This window comes from Uloborus diversus, chromosome 7 (genome assembly GCF_026930045.1).
Source record: "Uloborus diversus isolate 005 chromosome 7, Udiv.v.3.1, whole genome shotgun sequence".
Classification (NCBI taxonomy): Eukaryota; Metazoa; Arthropoda; class Arachnida; order Araneae; family Uloboridae; genus Uloborus; species Uloborus diversus.
In genome coordinates this window covers 85,640,881-85,662,598 of record NC_072737.1, presented here as the reverse complement: position 1 = coordinate 85,662,598, position 21,718 = coordinate 85,640,881, and the positions used below count along the sequence as shown (strand labels likewise).

The 21,718-nt window shown below is 35.8% G+C and overlaps 1 protein-coding gene across 1 annotated transcript in view; it reads right to left on the bottom strand.

Moving 5' to 3' along the window:
• Window positions 1-21,718, bottom strand: part of LOC129226468 (catalase-like) — a 32,149-nt gene that overhangs the window by 663 nt on the left and 9,768 nt on the right. Inside the window, exons 5-10 of the mRNA XM_054861075.1 lie at window positions 19,641-19,820; window positions 18,735-18,926; window positions 17,693-17,845; window positions 17,072-17,210; window positions 11,031-11,182; window positions 2,068-2,223 (exon numbers count right to left, since the gene is read on the bottom strand). Of these exons, the coding sequence (XP_054717050.1) occupies window positions 2,068-2,223; window positions 11,031-11,182; window positions 17,072-17,210; window positions 17,693-17,845; window positions 18,735-18,926; window positions 19,641-19,820 (972 nt within the window). The remainder of the gene's footprint in view (window positions 1-2,067; window positions 2,224-11,030; window positions 11,183-17,071; window positions 17,211-17,692; window positions 17,846-18,734; window positions 18,927-19,640; window positions 19,821-21,718) is intronic.

Here is a 21,718-nt window from a genome sequence, read left to right as displayed (position 1 = left end):
AATACTGTTTTGATATATAATGCAAAATAACCAATAAAAAAGTTCAAACAATTGTTTTGATACTAAAAGCAAAAATTTCTATTTTCTACGTAAAAAGCAGCAGAACAAATAAACTTCTAAAATAAAGAATTTTTGATGGTATTCTTTTTAAAATATTAACTAAAAAATGATAAATTCCATACATTGAAACACCAAGTAGCTTTTATGCCATTTCTGAAAGAAGTCTTGCTATTTCTAGCCTTCAAATGAGAATAGGATAAGGGGAAAAAAAAGTGACCTTAAAGAATTTTCAAAAACATTGCAAAATATTATTCATTTAGTACTTTAAAAACTGGCACATGATATCTGATTGGAAAAAAATGAAAAATATATAAAGAGAAGATAGTAATGTCAGAAAAAATGTGGAAAAAAAAAGCACCATCATTCAACATCATTGTCATCCTCATCTTTGAAACTGTTCACAGACAATGCATCTTCCAAGTTTCACCTAAACAATGCACACAAAACTTGGAACATTAAAGATCTGCATTTTCATTGGCATTGAGATCACAGTCTCACATAATTACAGTTCTTTTGAAGTTGCAAAACATTAACTAAAAAGGGGACGAACGAAAGAACGGGAAGTGACGAAAGCATTGTGCGCAGTCCACCTTTCATAAAACACATCCTTTTTCAATTAGATTCATGTTTTTCTTCAGCCACTATTGGTACTTGAGGATAAACACAAAGTTAATGCTGTGAAGCTGCTGCACTTGTGGGTGGAATAGTTGCCAGGTTTTAAATTCGAACAACGAGTTTTGGTTACTTAATTATTATTGCGGTTGTATTGTCTAGCGTTTAGAAAATTAAGCCTTCCCCAATCAACAAGATGTTTCAGGAAAATTTCTGCAGTCTTAATGACCTCTCTGGATCAAGCTGGAACACTATTCAACTGTGAGATCAAATGAAGCAATTTGAGGTTTTCCTGTAGCAACTTAAAACTCTAGATTTCCCCTTTCTGAATATTGCCGGCGTAAAGTCACATTCTGTGGCTGCGTGGAGAAAAAGAAAAGGATCCTTCAAGGGACCGAAGGTTCCTTGTACTTTCAATAGAATATAACATTTTTCTTTGTAATAAATTGGTTTGAGGGTAAAAATATTGTGATGTTCCAGACATACATCTTTCACTTAAAATCAAGAGCAGATCTACATCAGTACCTATTACTGCGACTGGTCTGAAGCTGTTTTGGCATGTTATTGCAGTTGAGCGAATCAATACATTGGCTTCCCTACCCACATGTACAACAGTCATTCCTCCTAATCGGAAATTTTCTATCAAAATTAGAATTGATCTTGATTTGTTTTCAGAATTCCGCAGTCTATATAGTCTTTAAAACTACTTGTTCTTCAAAAAGCAGTAGTCTCAGACATTTTCGACATTGCTCTTCTTTGTTTCTTCCTAATGTTGATAATGCATACGCGTATCCATTAAAAAACCACTGCTTCACATAAAGAGAAGCTTTTTTCTGAAGATACCTGAATTGAAATTTGAGGCATATGTCTTTTTATTATATGTCTGACTCTTTCCATGCCAATGCATGCATAAGAAACCCTTCAACTTTAATGGACAAATAGATTGGTGGTGGCTTAACACAAGGTTTTAATTAGGATTATTTTCAAGGTGTAAAATTACTTCTTTATATTTTTAGAGAAATGGAATATATGAAAACTTTGTAAGTCCATAATGTTCAATTCCATAAAAAAACTTTCTAAAAATGGAAAATGTCAGCTCAAGAGGAGATAGATATATTCTGCTCTAATTTTAAATATTTAGAATGTTTGACATTCTTTAAATTAAAAAAAGGAAAACATTCAATTTGTATTTACTAATATTTTGAGAAATCCAACTGCTCTTTTTGCCCTTTTCTATGAAGCCAAGCTTTTATATAAAATACAAAACATTTAAAATAAGCTCAGCTAAATTTAGGGTGCATTTCCGAATTTCAATGTTTGAAATATGCTTGTTAAAGCATGAAAAATATCTGCCTAAGCATGTAGCTATCGTTAGGCCTAAAGATAGACAATTACCTTCAATTTCTCCAATCCTTCCTTTATGTGTCGTCCATACTCTGGATCAGCTTGGGTGAAGTTTTTAACTGCTCTTTCTTGAATGAAATCCTTAGCGTCGACCAAATGGTTAACAATATTGCTCACCAAACGAGCTCTTTCAGCATCATTCAAAGTCTAAAAAGAAAAAATAATAATAATAAACATCTGCGTCTAGCGATGGATGGACGCTTCAGGCCCTTTTAATTTGAATGCTGGCAAGTTGCAATCAAAAGATGTTTTCGCAATTTGAATTGCGATTACATCTTGGCACGTTAGTAGTGCAATAGCATGTTCTTCATCAGTTAGTTTTTGCATGACAAAACTATGAGGTATGAACCAAGCTAAGGTAAGGAGGAAGTTGGGAAGGTATAAACGAACTCCCTAATTTCGTATATAAATTTGATTCCATTATATTATAAGAATCAATTGAACTTTATTAACATGACATATAACGTTATTACACTTCAAGAAGTCGTCGCTCAATTAAATTAAAAATCTATCGAACCCAGTCTCGTGAGTAATTGACTTTTCAACAATGAGATGTTGCCATCTAGCAGTTTGTGTAAAATGAAATAAATATATTTAACAATTGAAATACATTACAAATATGGATGAGTGTTGCCTTATATATTACTAGAGATGATCATTGCGTGGGAACATTGAAAAAGGAACCAGAGTGTCAATAGCGGTCAAGTAAAAATAAGCAATTCGGAATGCTCAAAAAAAAAAACCTCTTTTAAAAATAATTATCTGAATGCAGAGGCTTTTATTTAATCAAAGAATAGAGAAGGAACAGGCAGAATTTGCCTATGAAATCAAGCTTTTTAAAAACACATGAAAGCATAATGAAAACCGTGTAAAAGTTATTTTATTTTCCTTAAAATAATAAGTTAAAAAATATATTTGAAAACATTTTAAAGATTTGAAAAAAAAAAAAACTCACCTTGGCATCAAAATTATTAGAATTTGAAAGTATATCTTCAGCAATTTGAAATCTTTGAATAGAATTATCAGAAAAAAATGAATGATGAAAATTTGAATTAAATATTTAATGAAATGAAGTTGTGACAACATTACCTGCTTTGTAATGTTGTCACAAGTGTATATCCTCACCTCAGAGCAACAGTAAGATATTGTTACAAATCCTGTAAATAGTAATTATTGTAGTAACGTAACCTGTAAATAGTTTCCCGTAATGAATATACAACCCCTTTTTCATATGGCTAAAATATACGACCCCTATTCCCTTTTTGTTCATTGATAAAAATTTGATAACGGTCAACGCATTTCGAGAAGCGTGTGGAATATTTGAGAAAATTCTTTTCGGTGTATTTAAGCCGTTAGCGATGGATAAACAGGGAGTTTCGATTCAGATTTCGAACTGAGTGTGTGTATTAGCTCTGTTTATAGCGAGGCATTTCGCTGTGTTGTTTTCGTATTTGGAAGTAAATACGTGTGTAAACGTTGAGTTTACGGTGTTGCGTGATAATTGCTTAATTGCTGATGAATAGTTTTGCAGTTGTTGACGATCTTTCCTGTACATAGTGTAAATAAATTTCCTGTGCTTTTATCAAGAACTGTGTCTTCATTTCAAGAAAGTGGAAGTCGCACCGAATCCGTTACAATTTGGCGCCCAACGTGGGGCTACTTCAGGACTTTCTTGCAGTAAGTGTGACTTTGGACATTTCTTCATAAAAACTTTTTGAATTTGGACTTTAATTTTATGGTGATTACTCGCGCAATGGATGAACAATTAAAACAACTGCTTGATGCAATCAACTCTGTTAAAAATGAATTGGCGGCTAATCAAGACCAATTAAAAAGTGATTTGACTGAAAGTTTTACTGCAAATCAAGAACAATTAAAAAATGATATGGCGGCTAATCAAGAACAATTAAAAAATGATATGGCGGCTAATCAAGAACAATTAAAAAATGATATGGCGGCTAATCAAGAACAATTAAAAAGTGATCTGACTGCAAGTATGTTGGCAAATCAAGACCAGTTAAAAAGCGATTTAACGGTGCTGAAAAAGGACTTAACGTCTAACCAAGAAAAAATTAAAAACGACCTTATTTCGGTAAAGACTGTGATGGAAAATAAATTTAATGACATAGAGCATCGAGTTGATGCTATTGAAGAAAAATTTAATACCGTTGAAAGCCGATTCAATGCTGTAGAAAATAAATTTGAAGATGAAGATAGAAGATTTCATCTATTTAAAGAAGAGATCTTTAAGGACGTGGAAAGGAGATTGGCGACCGCGGAAAGCAGCTCTGTACAGTTTGGCGCTTCCACGTCGGTTGCTCGACCGTCCATTAAACTTGCCACATTTGATGGGAAAACTTCGTGGCAAGTTTACAAAACTCAATTCATGATAGTGGCGGAAGCGAACGGATGGGACTCTGCTACCAAGGCCTGTCATCTTGCAGCATCCCTGAGAGGTGACGCAGCGGACATTCTCCAGACCCTTCCGGACAGCCAGCGCCTGGATTTCGCCGCCCTCACAGCTGCGTTGGAGCTTCGCTTCGGTGAGAAGTGCCAGAAAGATTTCAGCCGACTCCAGTTGAAGTCCCGTTTCCAGAAAACTGGGGAAACCCTGCAAGAGCTTGCGGCGGACATCGAGAGACTGTCTCATCTTGCTTTTTACGACTGCCCTGCGGATGTTCGAGACAACCTGGCACTCAACTACTACATCGACGGGGTTCGAGATCCGGAAATCCAGAAAGCTCTACGGATGGCGGATGTCAAAGACCTGAATTCTGCTGTTGTGTATGCGATGAGATACGAGGCCGCCCAAGAAGCAACCCGTGTGGATCGCCATCTAATCCGGACTCAGGAAGCTGATGAGTCTGATTCCAGGTCGTCCCACCTCGCTGAACTTGAGAGACAACTCGGTGACTTGACAAGACATCTGAGCAACATAACAGCCCAAAAGAAACAAGAGCAGAAGTGCTGGAAATGCGGTAGTGAAGGACACCTGCGAAGGAGTTGTCCTACTCGCCAAGCTACGCGAGGGAAGGAAATCACCACCACTAAAGCTCTGCAGATTTCCTCTTCTAGTAGTGGCAGTGATGGACTTTTCATTTACGCACATGTAAATGGGAACCCCTGCAGACTGATTGTTGACACTGGAGCCAATGTGACAATCATTAGGACAGATGTGGCTCGTGAATTTGGATTGAAACTGCTGTGGACATCGCCACGCGTAAGTCTCCAGACTGTGACAGGTGACAAGATCGAGATTGACGGTAAAGTGGACTTGGAAATAGTGTTTGGGAATGCCACCTACCATCATACGGCATTCGTCGCTAACATCACGGACCCCTTCATTCTCGGATTGGACTTTTTGAAGAAATATGACTTCACTCTCGACTTCAAGACTAATGAGCTGCACTCGATGAGAGAAGACATAGCCGTTTTCCCTGCAGAAAGTGATATAAAATCCGCTCATCAAATAATAGCCCAAACAGATATATCGATTCCCTCAAGGTCAGAATCATTAATACCTGGCTCCCTTGCAGAAAGCAATAGCTTTCGATTTGGAATCATTGAATACCCTAACCTAAGCAATTACTTAAAAGGAGTGCTGGTAGCATCTACGCTTGTGGACCTTTCTAGGGATGTAATTCCTGTGAGAGTCGCCAACGTGAGTGAAAGGCCAAGGAATATCCGGAAAGGTGAAGTGTTAGCAACTTGTACTCCAGTAAACTGCATCATTAGAAGAATCAATTCCCCCGAGAATGTGTCTTCTGAGTCCTTGACATCGAAGTTAATTGGGAGTGCACCCTTATCGAAGGATCAAAGAACTGCTGCGGAACAATTGGTGGACGACTTCAAGCATCTGTTTTCATCTACATCGGAGGATGTTGGCCGTACGAATTTAACGCAGCATAGGATTTACACTGGAGAACACCCCCCTATTAAACAGCATCCAAGACGACTACCGTTCGCTAAGAAGGAAGAGGTTGAAACCCTTCTGAAAGAGATGAAGGAGAATGATGTAATCGAACCTTCATCCAGTCCTTGGGCCTCTCCCATCGTCTTGGTCCGAAAGAAAGATGGCTCCACCAGATTTTGTGTCGATTACCGACGGCTGAATGAAATCACCAAGAAAGACAGTTACCCTCTTCCACGGATAGACGACACCTTGGACACTCTTTCCGGACACAAGTGGTTTTCGACCCTGGATTTGAAGAGCGGCTACTGGCAGGTTGAGATACACCCTGATGACCGAGAGAAGACAGCGTTTACAACTGGACAAGGCTTATGGCAGTTTAAAGTGATGCCCTTCGGCCTCTGCAATGCACCAGCTACGTTCGAGCGTCTTATGGAGACAGTGTTAAGAGGACTTTCCTGCGAATCCTGTCTGGTCTACTTAGACGATATCATCATCGTGGGACGCAGTTTCGAAGAACATCTGGCAAATCTTAGGAAGGTGCTGCAAAAGCTTAAGGAAGCCAATCTGAAGTTAAGCCCGTCCAAATGTAATTTGTTCCGCCGGGAAGTGAACTACCTTGGTCACATCATCTCTTCTGAAGGTGTACAAACCGATCCAGAAAAGGTATCTGCAGTCAAGAGTTGGAGTCGTCCCGAAGACATCCATCAGCTGCGAAGTTTCCTGGGGCTCTGCATGTACTACAGGAAGTTTGTAAAGGGTTTTTCCAACATTGCACGACCTTTGCATAAGCTGACGGAGAGCAAGCAAAAGTTTGAATGGTCCAAAGAATGCGAAGATGCATTTCTACGACTGAAGGAGGCTTTAACATCAACGCCTATCCTCGCCTATCCTCAGCCTGAAAAATCCTTCATCCTGGACACTGATGCGAGCAACGAGGGCATCGGAGCTGTTTTATCCCAAGAAATTGACGGAAATGAACATGTCATCGCTTACTGGAGCAAATGCTTATCAAAGTCGGAGCGAAATTACTGCGTCACCAGAAAGGAGTTACTGGCCATAGTGAAAGCTGTAGAACACTTCCATCATTAACTCTACGGCCGAAAATTTCTGCTTCGGACAGATCATGCCTCATTAACTTGGCTTTTGAACTTCAAAAATCCGGAAGGCCAGATAGCCAGATGGATACAGCGGCTCCAGGAATATGACATGGAGATCAAGCATCGAAAAGGGTTATCTCACGGTAATGCTGACGCTTTATCAAGGAGACCCTGTCCTGAGAACTGCCACTATTGTTCCCGAATCGAGAAACAGTATGGAACGACTAGCCCTACCGCCTATCAGGTGACAGTGACTCCAATATCATCAGAACCTGATCCATGGAGTGACGACCAAGTTCGAAAAGATCAACTTAAAGACCCCGACATAAAACCAATTTTGGAGTTCATGGAGAGTGACAGTCGGCGACCTAGCTGGCAGGACGTTTCCATCTTTAGTCCTGCAACAAAAAGATACTGGACTTTATGGAACTCACTCCATTTACGGAACGGCGTGCTACACCGGAAATGGGAATCTGACGACGGTAAAACATCTAGATGGCAGTTACTACTTCCCCGATCAAGGATTTCAGATGTTTTGAAAGAAATACATAGTAGTGCGACTGGAGGACATTTTGGTGTCTTGAAAACCCTCAATAAAGTTCGGGAGCGCTTCTTCTGGAGCAAGGCGAAGGATGACGTGGAGAAGTGGTGCCATTCTTGTGACGCCTGTGCTGCTCGTAAAGGACCAAAGAAGAGAAGCAGAGGGAAGCTACATCTGTACAACGTTGGAGCTCCTTTCGAACGAATTGGGATCGACATCCTGGGTCCTCTACCAAGAACTGCTGATGGGAACAAATACATTCTTGTTTCCATCGACTACTTCACCAAATGGCCGGAAGCATATCCCATTCCAGATCAAGAGGCTACCACCGTAGCAGAGACTCTAGTCCAACATTGGATCTCGAGATACGGAACACCTTTGCAGATTCATTCCGATCAAGGGAGGAATTTCATCTCTGCTGTGTTTAAGGGCCTATGTCAAATTTTCGGAATTGAGAAAACTAGGACAACACCACTACACCCACAATCGGACGGCATGGTGGAGAGATTTAACCGCACAATCCTGAACAATCTCTCACTTATGGTATCCAGAAATCAACAGGATTGGGACAAGAAGCTACCTTTGTTCCTGCTGGCCTACCGCAGTGCTGTCCACGAGACTACCGGATTTGCCCCATCTCAGATGCTCTTCGGACGAGAGCTTCGGCTACCTTGTGATCTCGTCTTCGGTCGTCCTCCGGATGCGCCTTCATCACCTGAGGAGTACATCCAGGATCTCCAGGCCCGGTTGGAAGACGTTCATAACTTCGCACGAGAGCGAATCAACATCGCGGCGGAGAAGATGAAGACCCGATACGACACAAGGTCTACTGGACATGAATTCAACGAAGGCGACAAGGTTTGGTTATGGAATCCCATCCGACGGAAAGGTCTGTCACCCAAATTGCAGTCGCATTGGGATGGACCCTACAAAGTCCTTAACCGACTAAATGACGTCGTAGTGAGGATCCAGAAATCACCTAATGCAAAACCTAGGGTTGTACATTATGATCGGTTAGCCCCATACTATGGCCATAGTTCATGAGTATTATGTAAACAACCATGGTTGATAACATAAAAGTTGTAGATAATTAATTTTTGCTTTTAATGTTTAGTAATATTTCTTGTTATTATTGTGTTTCCTTTGCACTATTAGTTATTAATTAATGTGTATATTGGTAAACTTGTGATAGAAGTTTGGCACCCTTTCTGGGGATTGTACTGCCCGGGACGTGCAGTCCTTAGGAAGGGGGCAATGTTACAAATCCTGTAAATAGTAATTATTGTAGTAACGTAACCTGTAAATAGTTTCCCGTAATGAATATACAACCCCTTTTTCATATGGCTAAAATATACGACCCCTATTCCCTTTTTGTTCATTGATAAAAATTTGATAACGGTCAACGCATTTCGAGAAGCGTGTGGAATATTTGAGAAAATTCTTTTCGGTGTATTTAAGCCGTTAGCGATGGATAAACAGGGAGTTTCGATTCAGATTTCGAACTGAGTGTGTGTATTAGCTCTGTTTATAGCGAGGCATTTCGCTGTGTTGTTTTCGTATTTGGAAGTAAATACGTGTGTAAACGTTGAGTTTACGGTGTTGCGTGATAATTGCTTAATTGCTGATGAATAGTTTTGCAGTTGTTGACGATCTTTCCTGTACATAGTGTAAATAAATTTCCTGTGCTTTTATCAAGAACTGTGTCTTCATTTCAAGAAAGTGGAAGTCGCACCGAATCCGTTACAATATCTAAATCCAGAAATAATGCGAATTTGTCCTACAGTTGCTCTGAGGTGATGATCTATTGTTTCATTAGATTCCATCATTCAGTTAAAAGAATTTAAGAACAAAGCTTCTTAAAAAAGCAACATAATAGTAATAACTTGTTGTGAAAATTATATTTTGTAAATTCCTTCAATATGTTAATATGCTTCAATGAATTTCGATTTAAAAAAATAATGCTAAATTATAGTGTCAATGTCAATACAGGGTGTTTTATATTGAATGGGACAAAAGGAATTGTTCAGTACAAGCTAGACAATTTATTTAGCTTAAACAAATTGATTCTGAAGCTAAAAGCTTATCAGTTTCATTTAGGAACAATGAAGACTCCTAGTTACAAAATCAGTTAGAGGCACTGCTTATCAAAATGGTGCCATCTGCATAGAAGATTAGGGAGAAAGTACACTGTGCTTTAAAACACTATACAGTTTATAGTCGTTCTAAGACTTTTTAATACGAAATTTGATAAAAATCCACTGCACAATCAGAACATAAAACATTGGGGGAAACAGTTGCAAGCCCATAGTTGATTCCATTAGAATACTCATGCTGGGGAAAGGAACATGCCATTGCTGTGTTGACCACTGAAATCCCCAGATCTAACTTCTTACGATTTTTTTTTTTTGTATGGAACTATTTTGAAGAAATTCAAAGCATCTTAAATATCTAGAATTCAAGTTGAATGTGATATTTTGTCCACTGATATTATGCTTTTTGTTTAGTTGTAACCTGTCTATTTTAATGAAAGAAAATATTCAAACTAAAGTTTTAGAATTTTTGGTACAAAAATTTTTACATAGATTTTTTTTTAAAATTAAAATTGGGCATGTTTTACTACATATCATCAAGAGCAACAGAAGGATATTTTACTGCTGTTTTGAAGCTTAGATGTCTTATAGTTGGTGGTAAATTACTGTATATGGTAATTATTCCAGTTTTTGCTCAGTTCAAAAAAAAAAAAATCCCCCCCCCCCCCGCACATTTAGGCTCAAAGTCATTCATAGAAGCTCGTTTCATTCAAAGAAGCTCGCTCGATTCAGAGATCTCTATAAAGGATTAAATTTCCTTTTGTGAGCCTAATGTAAACTTTTGAAATTTTTCATATTTAAAAACTAAAACAGTTCCTATCAACAGTGTTGTCTCGGGCAAAGAACTTACAAAAACAAAAGGTTTTATTTGATTTAGAGACTTCTCTCAAATGGTAAGGTAAGTGTACATCCTCATATAAATAATAGGCGATGATTGAGTAACCCGCATGTTTCAACAATGAAACTCGCGCCACGGCATGATAATTTAATAATACGTTTTGGTAATGTTTAACATGCAGGGAAAGACTTGATTGTGGCAAAGCTGAACTCGACCCGGTGACTGAACTGTTTTACTAGTAAGACTCATTTCAGTAGAAGAAATGAAAAAGCGGTCAACTATGATTGCTATCTGCTGAAGTTTAGGGTTAATCCACTGGAGTTAGGGTTACAATTTCAACTATCAAAATATCACCAAACGGGTAATTGCTTCATTAAAATGTAGAAGAAGAGAAGCAATTTTCACCTGTCATACCTTGACAGACGACTTTCTAGTTTTAAAAGAAAAGGAACAAATAAACACAAATTTAATTTACCTTTCGGTAAAATATTCCTGGTTGTGTGAAATTATCATCATCAGCACTATTAAACCTAGCAACATCTCCAGTTGCTTTGAATACATGCTCTTTACATTTAGAATCATCTACTGGGCCACTAAAACTGTTTGGATAATAATTCGGAGCACCATCTGAAAGAGGAAAAGTATGTCAGAACAATTAAGTCAATTTAAAATGTGATTCATTGAGCACAAAATACAAAGTAGAACAAGCTAATTTTAACCCAAGATTTTTACTCAACAAAACCAGAGGCAGATTTCCAGGTTTGGGGGCCAATTGTAATACATTTTTGGGGGTCCTTTAGAGGTGAACAGAACCATGTAAAATGTTTTTCATGTGCCATTTGGAATCCTTTTTGGAGCCTATGTCTCCAGAACCCCCTGCGATTGCAATATGGTAAACTGGCACAGATGAAACCTTATATGTAATTAAACTCACTGAAAGAAGCAATTCCTAAAAGTTTGCTATAGAGCCTTCTTTGCCTGGATTTCTAGATCAAAGTTGAAGTTCTTTTTATTTTATGTTTAAATAAATAATTTCAAATTATGACACCAAGAACTCAACTATAAGTATGCCAAACATTCAACTTTTATTTTGATTTATCAATGATAAAGCATTTGCGTGACCATGACCCTGCTTTATTCAAAGGCCACGTAAATTATAAAAAATAAAAAAAACTGAACGAATTCTTTGTTGAGATAAGTGAAAAATAATTTTTATACTTTTTAATTTCATGTAAACAATGTTATGTTTTAACACTTATAAACAGCAAGTACCTATTAAAGAATTAATTTTGCTCATTACCTTAAGTATACGTTCTCCATATTGCTTTTGGTTCCACTTACACAGGATAAATGAGGTTGTACGGCCATGGGCGCTCATATGCAAAATTTTAATGAGGGGAAGAGGGCTCAGATATTTTCCCCATAATTTAGCAGGATCTTTTCCACATGGAAACCGATTTCAGTACAGATTAGTTATTAAAATTTGGCATTTTTAATAACTTATTCATTAAGGGCTCAAGAAGAAATGTTATACATTTTTGCAAAGAAAAAAGGACTAAAGTAAGGAAGTTCTAATCTCTAAGGGGGGGCTTGAGCCTCCAACTGCCCCCCCCCCTCCCCAAATGAGCGCCCATGTGCACGGTTTTTGGAATAAGATTCAAATGTAACATGTAATAAATACCCAAGAATTTTTCTATTGATGGATGTGTGGTTTCATTCCACGAAAAACAGTTAAGATAAAAAGATACAGTAAAACCTGTCTACAACGATACTGTTGTGACCTAAAAAAAATAGTGAAACCTGCGTATGACCTGTCTATAACAATTTTTTTTTTTTTTTGCCCCAGCAAAATGTCAGCATGAATAATCAAACTGTCTATAACGATAATCTGTCCATTACGATATTTTTTTTAGGTCCCAACAGTATCGTTGTAGGCAGGTTTTACAGTTATGGACAGGTTATAGTAATAGACAGTTTGATTATTTATGCTGATATTTTGCTGGGATCAAGAAAAATATCGCTGTAGACAAGTTTATTGTTATAGACAGTATCCTTTTACAAGGGCTTCAATGTATCACTAATATTCCTTGAAAAAGATATACAGGGTCTTTTGATCAATAACGTAGGAACTGTATAATGCATCTTTATTTTAATATGTCAAAATATAGACAAATGTTTCCATCATTTCATTTATTAACGAAATATATTCATGATTGAATAAGTATTTCAATTGAATAATAGACAGAACATTAAAATAATTATTTTAGCTAACAAGAAATTTAAAATAACACGAAAAGGAGTTGATTGTCTTGCTTTCACACATTAGGATGTGTTACAGTTCCATCCGGGGTTTAGAATGCTTATTAAAACATAAATATAAATAATACAGCAACAACGTCGACTTTATGGGAGAAAGAAATATATCAAAGATAGCGTGTTTGTGCCCTTGTGTCACATGACTTACAAGATTTTGGCCAAAAAAACACAACCGTGATCGATCACTACTGATCGTGACAACAGTTTGAATCATTGAAAAGAGATAAAATGAAGGCAGTGAAGCCTTTCATTCATGAAACCAAGACCCCAAGTCACGTGATAGATTCTGAAGCAAAGCATTGGAAGAAACGTTTCTTTAGCTTGTTGCGCACAAAACATGCCTACCATTCGTCGCTGTCGAGTTATGTGACTTGTAGTCTTTGTGTCAGCTTTTGCTAAGCCAATGATTGGACTTGCTCCCTCCATTTTAATTCCTGCTCTAAGGTTTGAATAGGTCTTTATCAATAGACCTTTTCCAAACAAATCTAAGAGGAAGGTCCTTCTGCCTTTGTACATAAGTTTAATAAGACCTCATTTAGCATATGCTGCTCAGTTTTGGTCTCCTTAACTCAAGAAAGATATTTCTTCCTTGGAAAGGATTCAAAGGGCTATTAAGCCAGTAAGGGGACTTTCATATTTAGATTATGATACCAGACTTGAATGGCTGAATATGTATAGCCTGGAGCAAAGGAGAGTCAAAGGGGACATGAGCCAGTTGTTTAAATTAATCAAAATGAAAGACAAGTTAAATTTTTGCACAGAAAGCAAGACAAAGGGTCATTGTTTTAATCTATTCAAATCTTAGGCTAATCAGGAAATTAGGAAAATTCACTACTTGAGTAGGGTTATGGGCACTTGGAATAGCTTACCGGCATGCTGAAATGAGCAAGGGGGTAGTTTCTACTATTTTTCACAGAAACTTATTTCTGATAGTTCAAACTTTAAAGTTCAACATAAAAAATATGATAATGTACACTAGGTTCAAAACTGCTGTTCACGAGACGCGGAAGCGTCCTGACCGCCAAGGAAACCAAACGTCAGCAGCCAACAAAAGCAAATCCACCGCCATACTTAAGCAGAGAAACAAATTAATGAATGAGATTAAAATTGTCTTCATCATCAGCTTGACTTTATCAAAGTATGCTTTCCGAAAAAAATCACAAGTCACTAAAAAACAACAGAAACCGCTTTAACTTTGCCCATATAATTTGAAGAGTTTTCTTGATTTTCCAAGGATCCCATCTTCAGATACTGACCTGATGACCATGGGATCACCTAGGAAGTATATACCTTTTTAAACGAGATTAAAAAAAAAAGAATTTTCCATACTGGTCTATGCGTGTTTGAGTTTACGGGGGACATACATAAAAAGATTCCGACGAACTGAAAACGTCTTTTAAAGTCGGTTAAAAAAACAAAAAGTCTTAATGCGCATAACATTTTATTAGATTGGCACTAAAAACTGATCTTTGTTCCTCTCAAGGATTTATTTGTGCGCTACTTTAATTAGAACCATTTAAATTTCATTGTTTTCCTAACTATTTTATATTTTACAATAATACGTGTCACGTAACTCGTGAAAAAGGTAGCATTTCTCTTTACTTAGCCACGTTATAGATCAACATCACACTAGAAACAGAGCACCTACTGTAATGTTGTATATATGATCAAAATACTACTAAAGCAATGATACTAAATGAATTTCCTGTTTGCTTCAGAAGTCTTTATGCAAAATTTGCGATATGACTACTACTGTCTAACACAGGGTAATATTTAGGGGGTATTCCCTCAAAGCAAGAGCCCCCTAAAAAGGAAAAATATCCCTCAAACCCCCCACCCTTAACGGGCTCCCCTGATTAATATTAATGTTTTATGGTACTTTCTTTAACAATGGATTTTATATTTTATCATTTAATATTGAAATTAAATGAAGTTTGTTTTTTGCCCATAACTTTTTTTTAAAGAACAAATATGGTGAAGCAAAGGTTTGAGACCTAAGTTAGATCACGCCTATCCATTAAACAAAAAAACCATTAACATTGTTTCACTAAGTGAGTCGCTTTGAATTTACAAACAACAAAATGCGAGTATGAAATTTGATGAGTTCCCACGATTTCTCCAGTATCCCTTATACCCGGACTTGAAGATCATTAAACGACTGGGAGAAGTATACCGTTTCAAACAGAAAAAGAATTTTTCTAATCGGTCGAGGTGTCTTCCAGTAATCGGGGAGCACAATACATAAAAAAAAAGTTCCAACGAAGTCTGTAAATTAGTACTGCCATAACTGTAAATTAAACTGACGGAGTCATGAAATATTTAATCTAGGCTACTTGTCAAACTTCAGAAATTGGACATCAGTTACGATATACAGAAAACCTGTGAAGTTGACAACCTCTCTAAGTTGACCGCTTTTTCAGGCACGGAATTAGCCCTTATCATATAAATCAACCTCTGTAAGTTGACCACTAAAGTAGTGTACCGCAAGTGGTTACACAGGTTTCACTGTAATAAATAAGGAATATAAGTTTAATCGGCGAGGGGGGAAGGGGAATTTGTCTTCAATTCCCTTTGAATTGAACACTAAATATATTTCAAAACTGAAATATTTGAAAAAAAAAACTTTAATGACTAAATGAAGTTATTTATTAGCAAAAGTTTTTTTATATTAAACTACCTAATTCAACTATTTTCGAAGCAAAATACATTTAAGTTACTCATTTACTATGTAAGTAATAAATACATTAGAAAGACTATACTCAAAATTAATGGACGGCTCCGTGAAAATCAAACATTCAGATGCGATGCGGGAGAATTAAATATTGTTCAAGACAAGATTCCTTTGTTGAAAATGCACCGTTCACGCCAAACCACGTGACCTGTGAGTGACGTATGGCGCAGTGACGAAAGCGTATGAATCCACAATAAAATAAGCGTAGTAATGACTACGTAGCCACAACATATGAAATTTAAAGTTCCTTAGATTTCTCCATGACCCCTCATCAGATCCAGATAAAATTAACATGGGACCATCTGGAAAGTATACCCTTCCAAACAAAAAAAGAATTTTTTAAATCGGTCCAGTATTCTTTAAGTAATACGAAAACTCGCATAAAAAGCCGCAAGACGAAATCATAACCTCCTTTTTTGAAGTCAGTTAATTATCCCATAAAAAGTAAAATAATCCACGGTTTAAGAAAAAATTAATTAAACAAAAATTGAAAAGCTAGATTAAAATAGCCCTCAAGCTGTAAAACATTTAAAGAAACCTTCATAAAAATGTTGAATAATCTGTCAAATAAAGAAACTGTAATAGAATTTATTGCGAAGTTGTAACATACTCGAAAACAATACAATATAAAATATAGTATTTTATTGTCCAAGAAAATTTCTTTGCAACAGAGAGGATACAAGGATTGCAATAAAATTTAAACCGCCCAATTCTCGCAAAACGAACATAGAACCTTAATAGTCAGAAAATACCTTGGCGTAAAATTATTCTAACCATTATTGTTCCTTAAAAACAGAAAACAGTGTTGTTTCAATTGAAAATTTTCTGACTTGAAGTTCTCAATTCTAAAAATACAAAGTAATATCAATGCAAAAAGATTTGATATCATCAAAAACAACCCTGTTGTAAAAATTTCCCCGGCAAGAAAACCTTTAACTTTTATGCACAAAAAAGAAAACCTGCATCCTAAACCCAAAAACCCTCAGCCTTAAAAAGCTATAATATCTAGTTTGCCCGCCAAGTATCTGCCAAACTATCATCCTCCCTCTTCTCCTTTTTCATCACAGATACTTCCATTAGAACCTCCTCCCACCTTCAACTCCTCAGAAATATGGATAGATCTTTTAACTTATTTATCTTGTTTGGCGGGAAGCTTTTCAAAGTGAAGTGGCTGCTTGGTGAGCAAAAAGCTTCCCGCCAAACAAGATAAACAATTTAAAAGATCTATCCATATTTCTGAGGAGTTGAAGGTGGTAGGAGGTTCTAATGGAAATAGCTGTGAAGAAAAAGGAGAAGAGGGAGGATGATAGTTTGGCAGATACTTGGCAGGCAGACTAGATATCATAGCTTTTTAAGGCTGAGGGTTTTTGGGTTTAGGATGCAGGTTTTCTTTTTTTGCGTAAAAGTTAAAGGTTTTTTTGGTGGGGAAATTTTTACAAAAGGGTTGTTTTTGATGAGATAAAACTTACTTTGATTTTCATCAACACACTGTGGGCCATCCCTCTGATAATTTCTTGGTCGAGCACGGAAAGGACAATTGACAGGAATTTGCAAGAAATTTGTACCAAGCCTATGTCTGTGTGTATCAGTATATGCAAAAAGACGTCCCTAGAGTAAGATAAAGTGTTTTTAAAAAATGTAATGTTGCACATTAACAATATCAAATTTTCAGCTTAAAGTTAAGAACTTAACATTAAATTTCGAACATGAAAATGAATTTTATTTTGAAAGAAGAACATGACAATCATGGTTCGGCTAAGTAAGCTGGATATTGAAAAAAAACTAAGCAAGAAAAAACCAAACATCTTTACGAAATTGTTATCAAATTTTTATTGGACTGTACAGTGCTGTTTTTAATTTAAAGTAAACAAAATAATGAAATTTTTAATTTTATTACTTAAAATATACTTCCAACACAATAAAACTACACCTATAGTGATGGATAAAAGGAAATACAAACAAATAGATAAATCACAAAACCCATTTTACTTCAGAGATATTACATACCATTCAAAACTGATATAAATAACACTGAACGTATGCAATCATCTTTTATCTGAATTTTAATAATTTTCATTTTAAAATATTACCTGAAGCATTTTATCTGGACTTGCTTCAATTCCTGGAACTAAATGTGCAGGTGAAAATGCAAGTTGTTCAACTTCAGCAAAATAATTCTTAGGGTTCCTATTAAGTACAATTTTCCCTACAGGTATTAAAGGAAATTCTCCATGAGGCCAAACCTTAAAAAAGAAAACATAGCATTCTTTCAACAGGTAAAAAAAATATTAATTATCAACATCTACTTCCCTTTTATTCCTAATTCTACACCTATTCAAATTAAAAGCATATTAAAGATGAAATTGTTACACTTTTAAATTCTAAACCCAATCATATCTTTTCAAATGTTTCACCATTTAAATGTGTTTTAATCCCCTTGTCTCATGTGTGTTTTCAATGCTTTGTGTGTATCTTTAATAATTTTGTACCTTTTTTTAAATCATTTTTTTATTTGTATGAAGGTTTTTAAACAAGTAAAAATTTAAAATTACGAAAGTTAATGTGAAATTGACAATTTCCGGGTAGGGTATGATTGACTCAGCCATTCATCCCTTCTGTGGTTCGATAAAATGAGTACCAAGCACATTTGGGAACCAAACACTGGGGTTCCCCGTCAGGCTGACCACCTAACCGGAATATCTGCCTTGCATTCCGGAGCCCCTAGTCAGGAAAACAGAGTTGGACAGAGTAGGCCTTGGCCCTCATGGGCTGTCGTGCCACAAGGTTTGGTTTTTACGTGAATTGTACAACACTTTTGCATTTTAGGTTTACTAATTTCATCTCTTAGATAATTTATATCCTTTTATATTTCATTCTGAAAAAAAATACTACATGGAATACCCACATTCTCAGGCTAATCCCCTACCCCATTCAGTAAAACCCTAAAATCGTAAGGTTCAGCAGACCCACAATAACAGGAGTCACTGGTGGTACAGGAGTGGTGGAATCACTGGTCCTTCCATAAGTGATTGTGGTTGAAGTTACGTTCCATATCTTTTAGTATTCAAACAAAATATCTAAATAAGTGATTTAAGATCACATCACAATTCAAACCTAGTAAACAATAATTACCTTTGTTAAATCGAATGGGTTGAACTTCCATGTTTCAGCTTGTTTGAATGTCATTACTTGAATGTACATGGTCCAAGATGGATAGTTACCAGCTTCAATGGCGTTGTACAGATCCCGGATGGAGTAATCTGGGTCGGAACCAGACAGTTCATTTGCTTTTTCAACTGGGAGGCACTTAATTTTTTGGTCAGTCTGTAACATCAGGAAAATTTCTTTTAATATTTTTCTTAACAATAAAACGAAAACTATTTACTACCGTATTTTCCTGCATATAATCCGTGGATTATCTGTTTTTAAAAAGTAAAATTTATGAGTTGCAAATTATGCGCTACTGCGGATTATCTGTTTTTTTCTTTTCTCAACACCAATGCGTTGAGCCTCAATATTTACAGCAGCATTCACCAATAGAGACTTTTAATGCCCGTTAATTGTTTATTTTACATCGCTTAAATGTTCCTCTTACGCGATTCAGGCTGTGTAAAATAAACAACCATACAGTCTAGGAAGAAGCCTTTATTTGCGCAAGATTTATCAGTTTGCTCCTTTGTTTTGATTCCTTGGTCTTTAAGTAATTAGTGTACTATAATCATAATTTTTAGAAGAAATCATTGTTTTTTTAGATTAATTTTGATTATACCTTAAGTTTTTACTTCTTTTCACGTTTTAAATTTAGTTGCTAAAATTGTATGTTAAGTCAAAACTTTTTTTACATTGTATTATCCGCCGATCATATGCCACAGCGGATTATACAAAGATTTTTTTTTCTTCAGGCATATTTTAGGACCTGCAGATTATACATCGCCATGGATAACACACAGGAAAATAAGGCATATTATTTACCATACTTTTATCACTTATAACTTTCTAATGTATGCAAAATAAAGAGAACAGGATAAAAATATTAACCTTATAATGGAATTTGCAATAAACTGCTTCACCTTGGGCATTAACCAGTTTAAACGTGTGCGAGCCATAGCCATTCATGTGCCTGTAACCATCTGGAATACCACGGTCAGAGAATAGGAAAGACACTTGATGAGTTGTTTCAGGACGAAGGGTAATAAAGTCCCAGAACATGTCTATATCCTGAAAGAAATATTCAAATTATTGCCTTACTTGATATCAAATGTTGATGTACAATTTGTACTTGTATAATGTATACACCAATTTTTGCTTCATTGACAGCAGAAGCAAGAGATCTTCAACCCACGACCAGTGGGTCGCTTGCAGCCCACTTTATACTTTTTAGAAACTTTGAACTTTTGGATTATTTTTCACCGTATGTTAAGAAAGATTAAATTCTAGCAATCAGATTTCACACTCTGTTCGTCAAATACCTTTAAAACGCTGACCTGTATAACACAATTCTCTATAAACTGCACTACTTTGCTAATGTAAACAATAAATTTTGCATTTAAAAAAATGCTCTATTCTGCCTTTCAAACATAAAAATTCTTACGTAAATTAAGTTTTAAAGCACTTTTTTATCTTTCCATCTCAATTCAAAGCTTTAAAATGAAAATTAGTAAAAAGTGCCAGATTGCTCTTGAAAATGTAACTATTGTGCTAACTATGAAGCTAGCAGTGGTGTAGGATAATTCACTTTCTTTTGATTGTGAAATGTATGTGTTTGTGAATGACAGGGGTGCAGAAAATGTTTTTAACACCAACATTTCCCCCAATCTGTATGAAAATTTCCCCAAAATTTTACAATATGCTATATGTTTCAGATACAAATTCATTCCTATTACTATAGGTAGAGATAGTTTTGAGTGGGAAAAAAAAGCAATTGCATCTTTAATACTAATAGAATGAACTAGTAGTATTAGAACTCGGTATCTAAAAAGCAAATTAAGTAAATGCATGTAAGTTTCAATTAAAATATCATATCTACATTTATTTTAAATGTGTAAATTATTATCCAACAAATAGTTGATGAAAATATAAAGGGTGGTGATGCAAAAGAAAATGCATTCAAAAGACACTTGCAGAAAAAAAAAATTGGATTTTTCTTTTTTTAAATCGAATCTGCAAAATTTTCCCTAGATGGTTCAAATTTTCCCCGATCCTAGATCGCCGGTTCGGACATATTCTGCACCTGTAGTGAATGACAATAAATATATATATTACATGATTAGTGCTTTAATACTCTCAGCAATTAAACTTATTTAAAGTGCAAATATAAAGATATATGCTGAATATTATTTTCAAAATTTGTGAAATGATCTATATCATGATAAAACCTGTATAACGCAAAAGCTCTGGTCCCAAGGTGTGCGTTATAACGATCTTGTCTCTTTTTAGCAGCACTTAGATCTGTGAGGACCAACCTATTCTTCAAAATGAAGAATGAAAAGTCAAAATTGAAAATTTTTTTCCACTACTAATCTTGAGCTCCGTCTAAATTACTCCATCACACATAAAAACCAATGTTGACAAAACTGGTAAAAGAGACAGAATGCCAGATTTCTTGTTGTACTTTTAAATTATTCAAAAAGCTGATTTTTTAAAAATTTAGTTTTGTGGGTTGTATCAAATTTCAATGTTTTTTTTTTTTCTTTTAAATCATGTTTTGCTCTTTCAATTACACTTAACTTTGAACATTGATATCCACTATAATTTTCAAACTAAATGAAAACTTAAGAACTCCCGCATTAGCCAGTATGTCGGAAAAGAGCAAGATAGAATTTTCCATCATGCCGCATAATTTGAGTATTATTTTGCAACAAAACAAAAGTAAATTTCCCCATGCAGTTAAAATTGTGCATTGCATGAAGTATGTGCTTGTTATTATAGGGTAAGTCATTATTGGCATTATTGAAGGATTTAATTATATGCCAATAAAGTAATCAATTCTGAAACAATCATTGTTACTGCAATTTGTTCATATTTTTTAAATAAATTATTTCAGGTTCCATTTAGAAAGGAGAGTTTAATTTTTATTTATTGAATAGCTATGGTCAATTCTTTAGCACTGGCTTAGG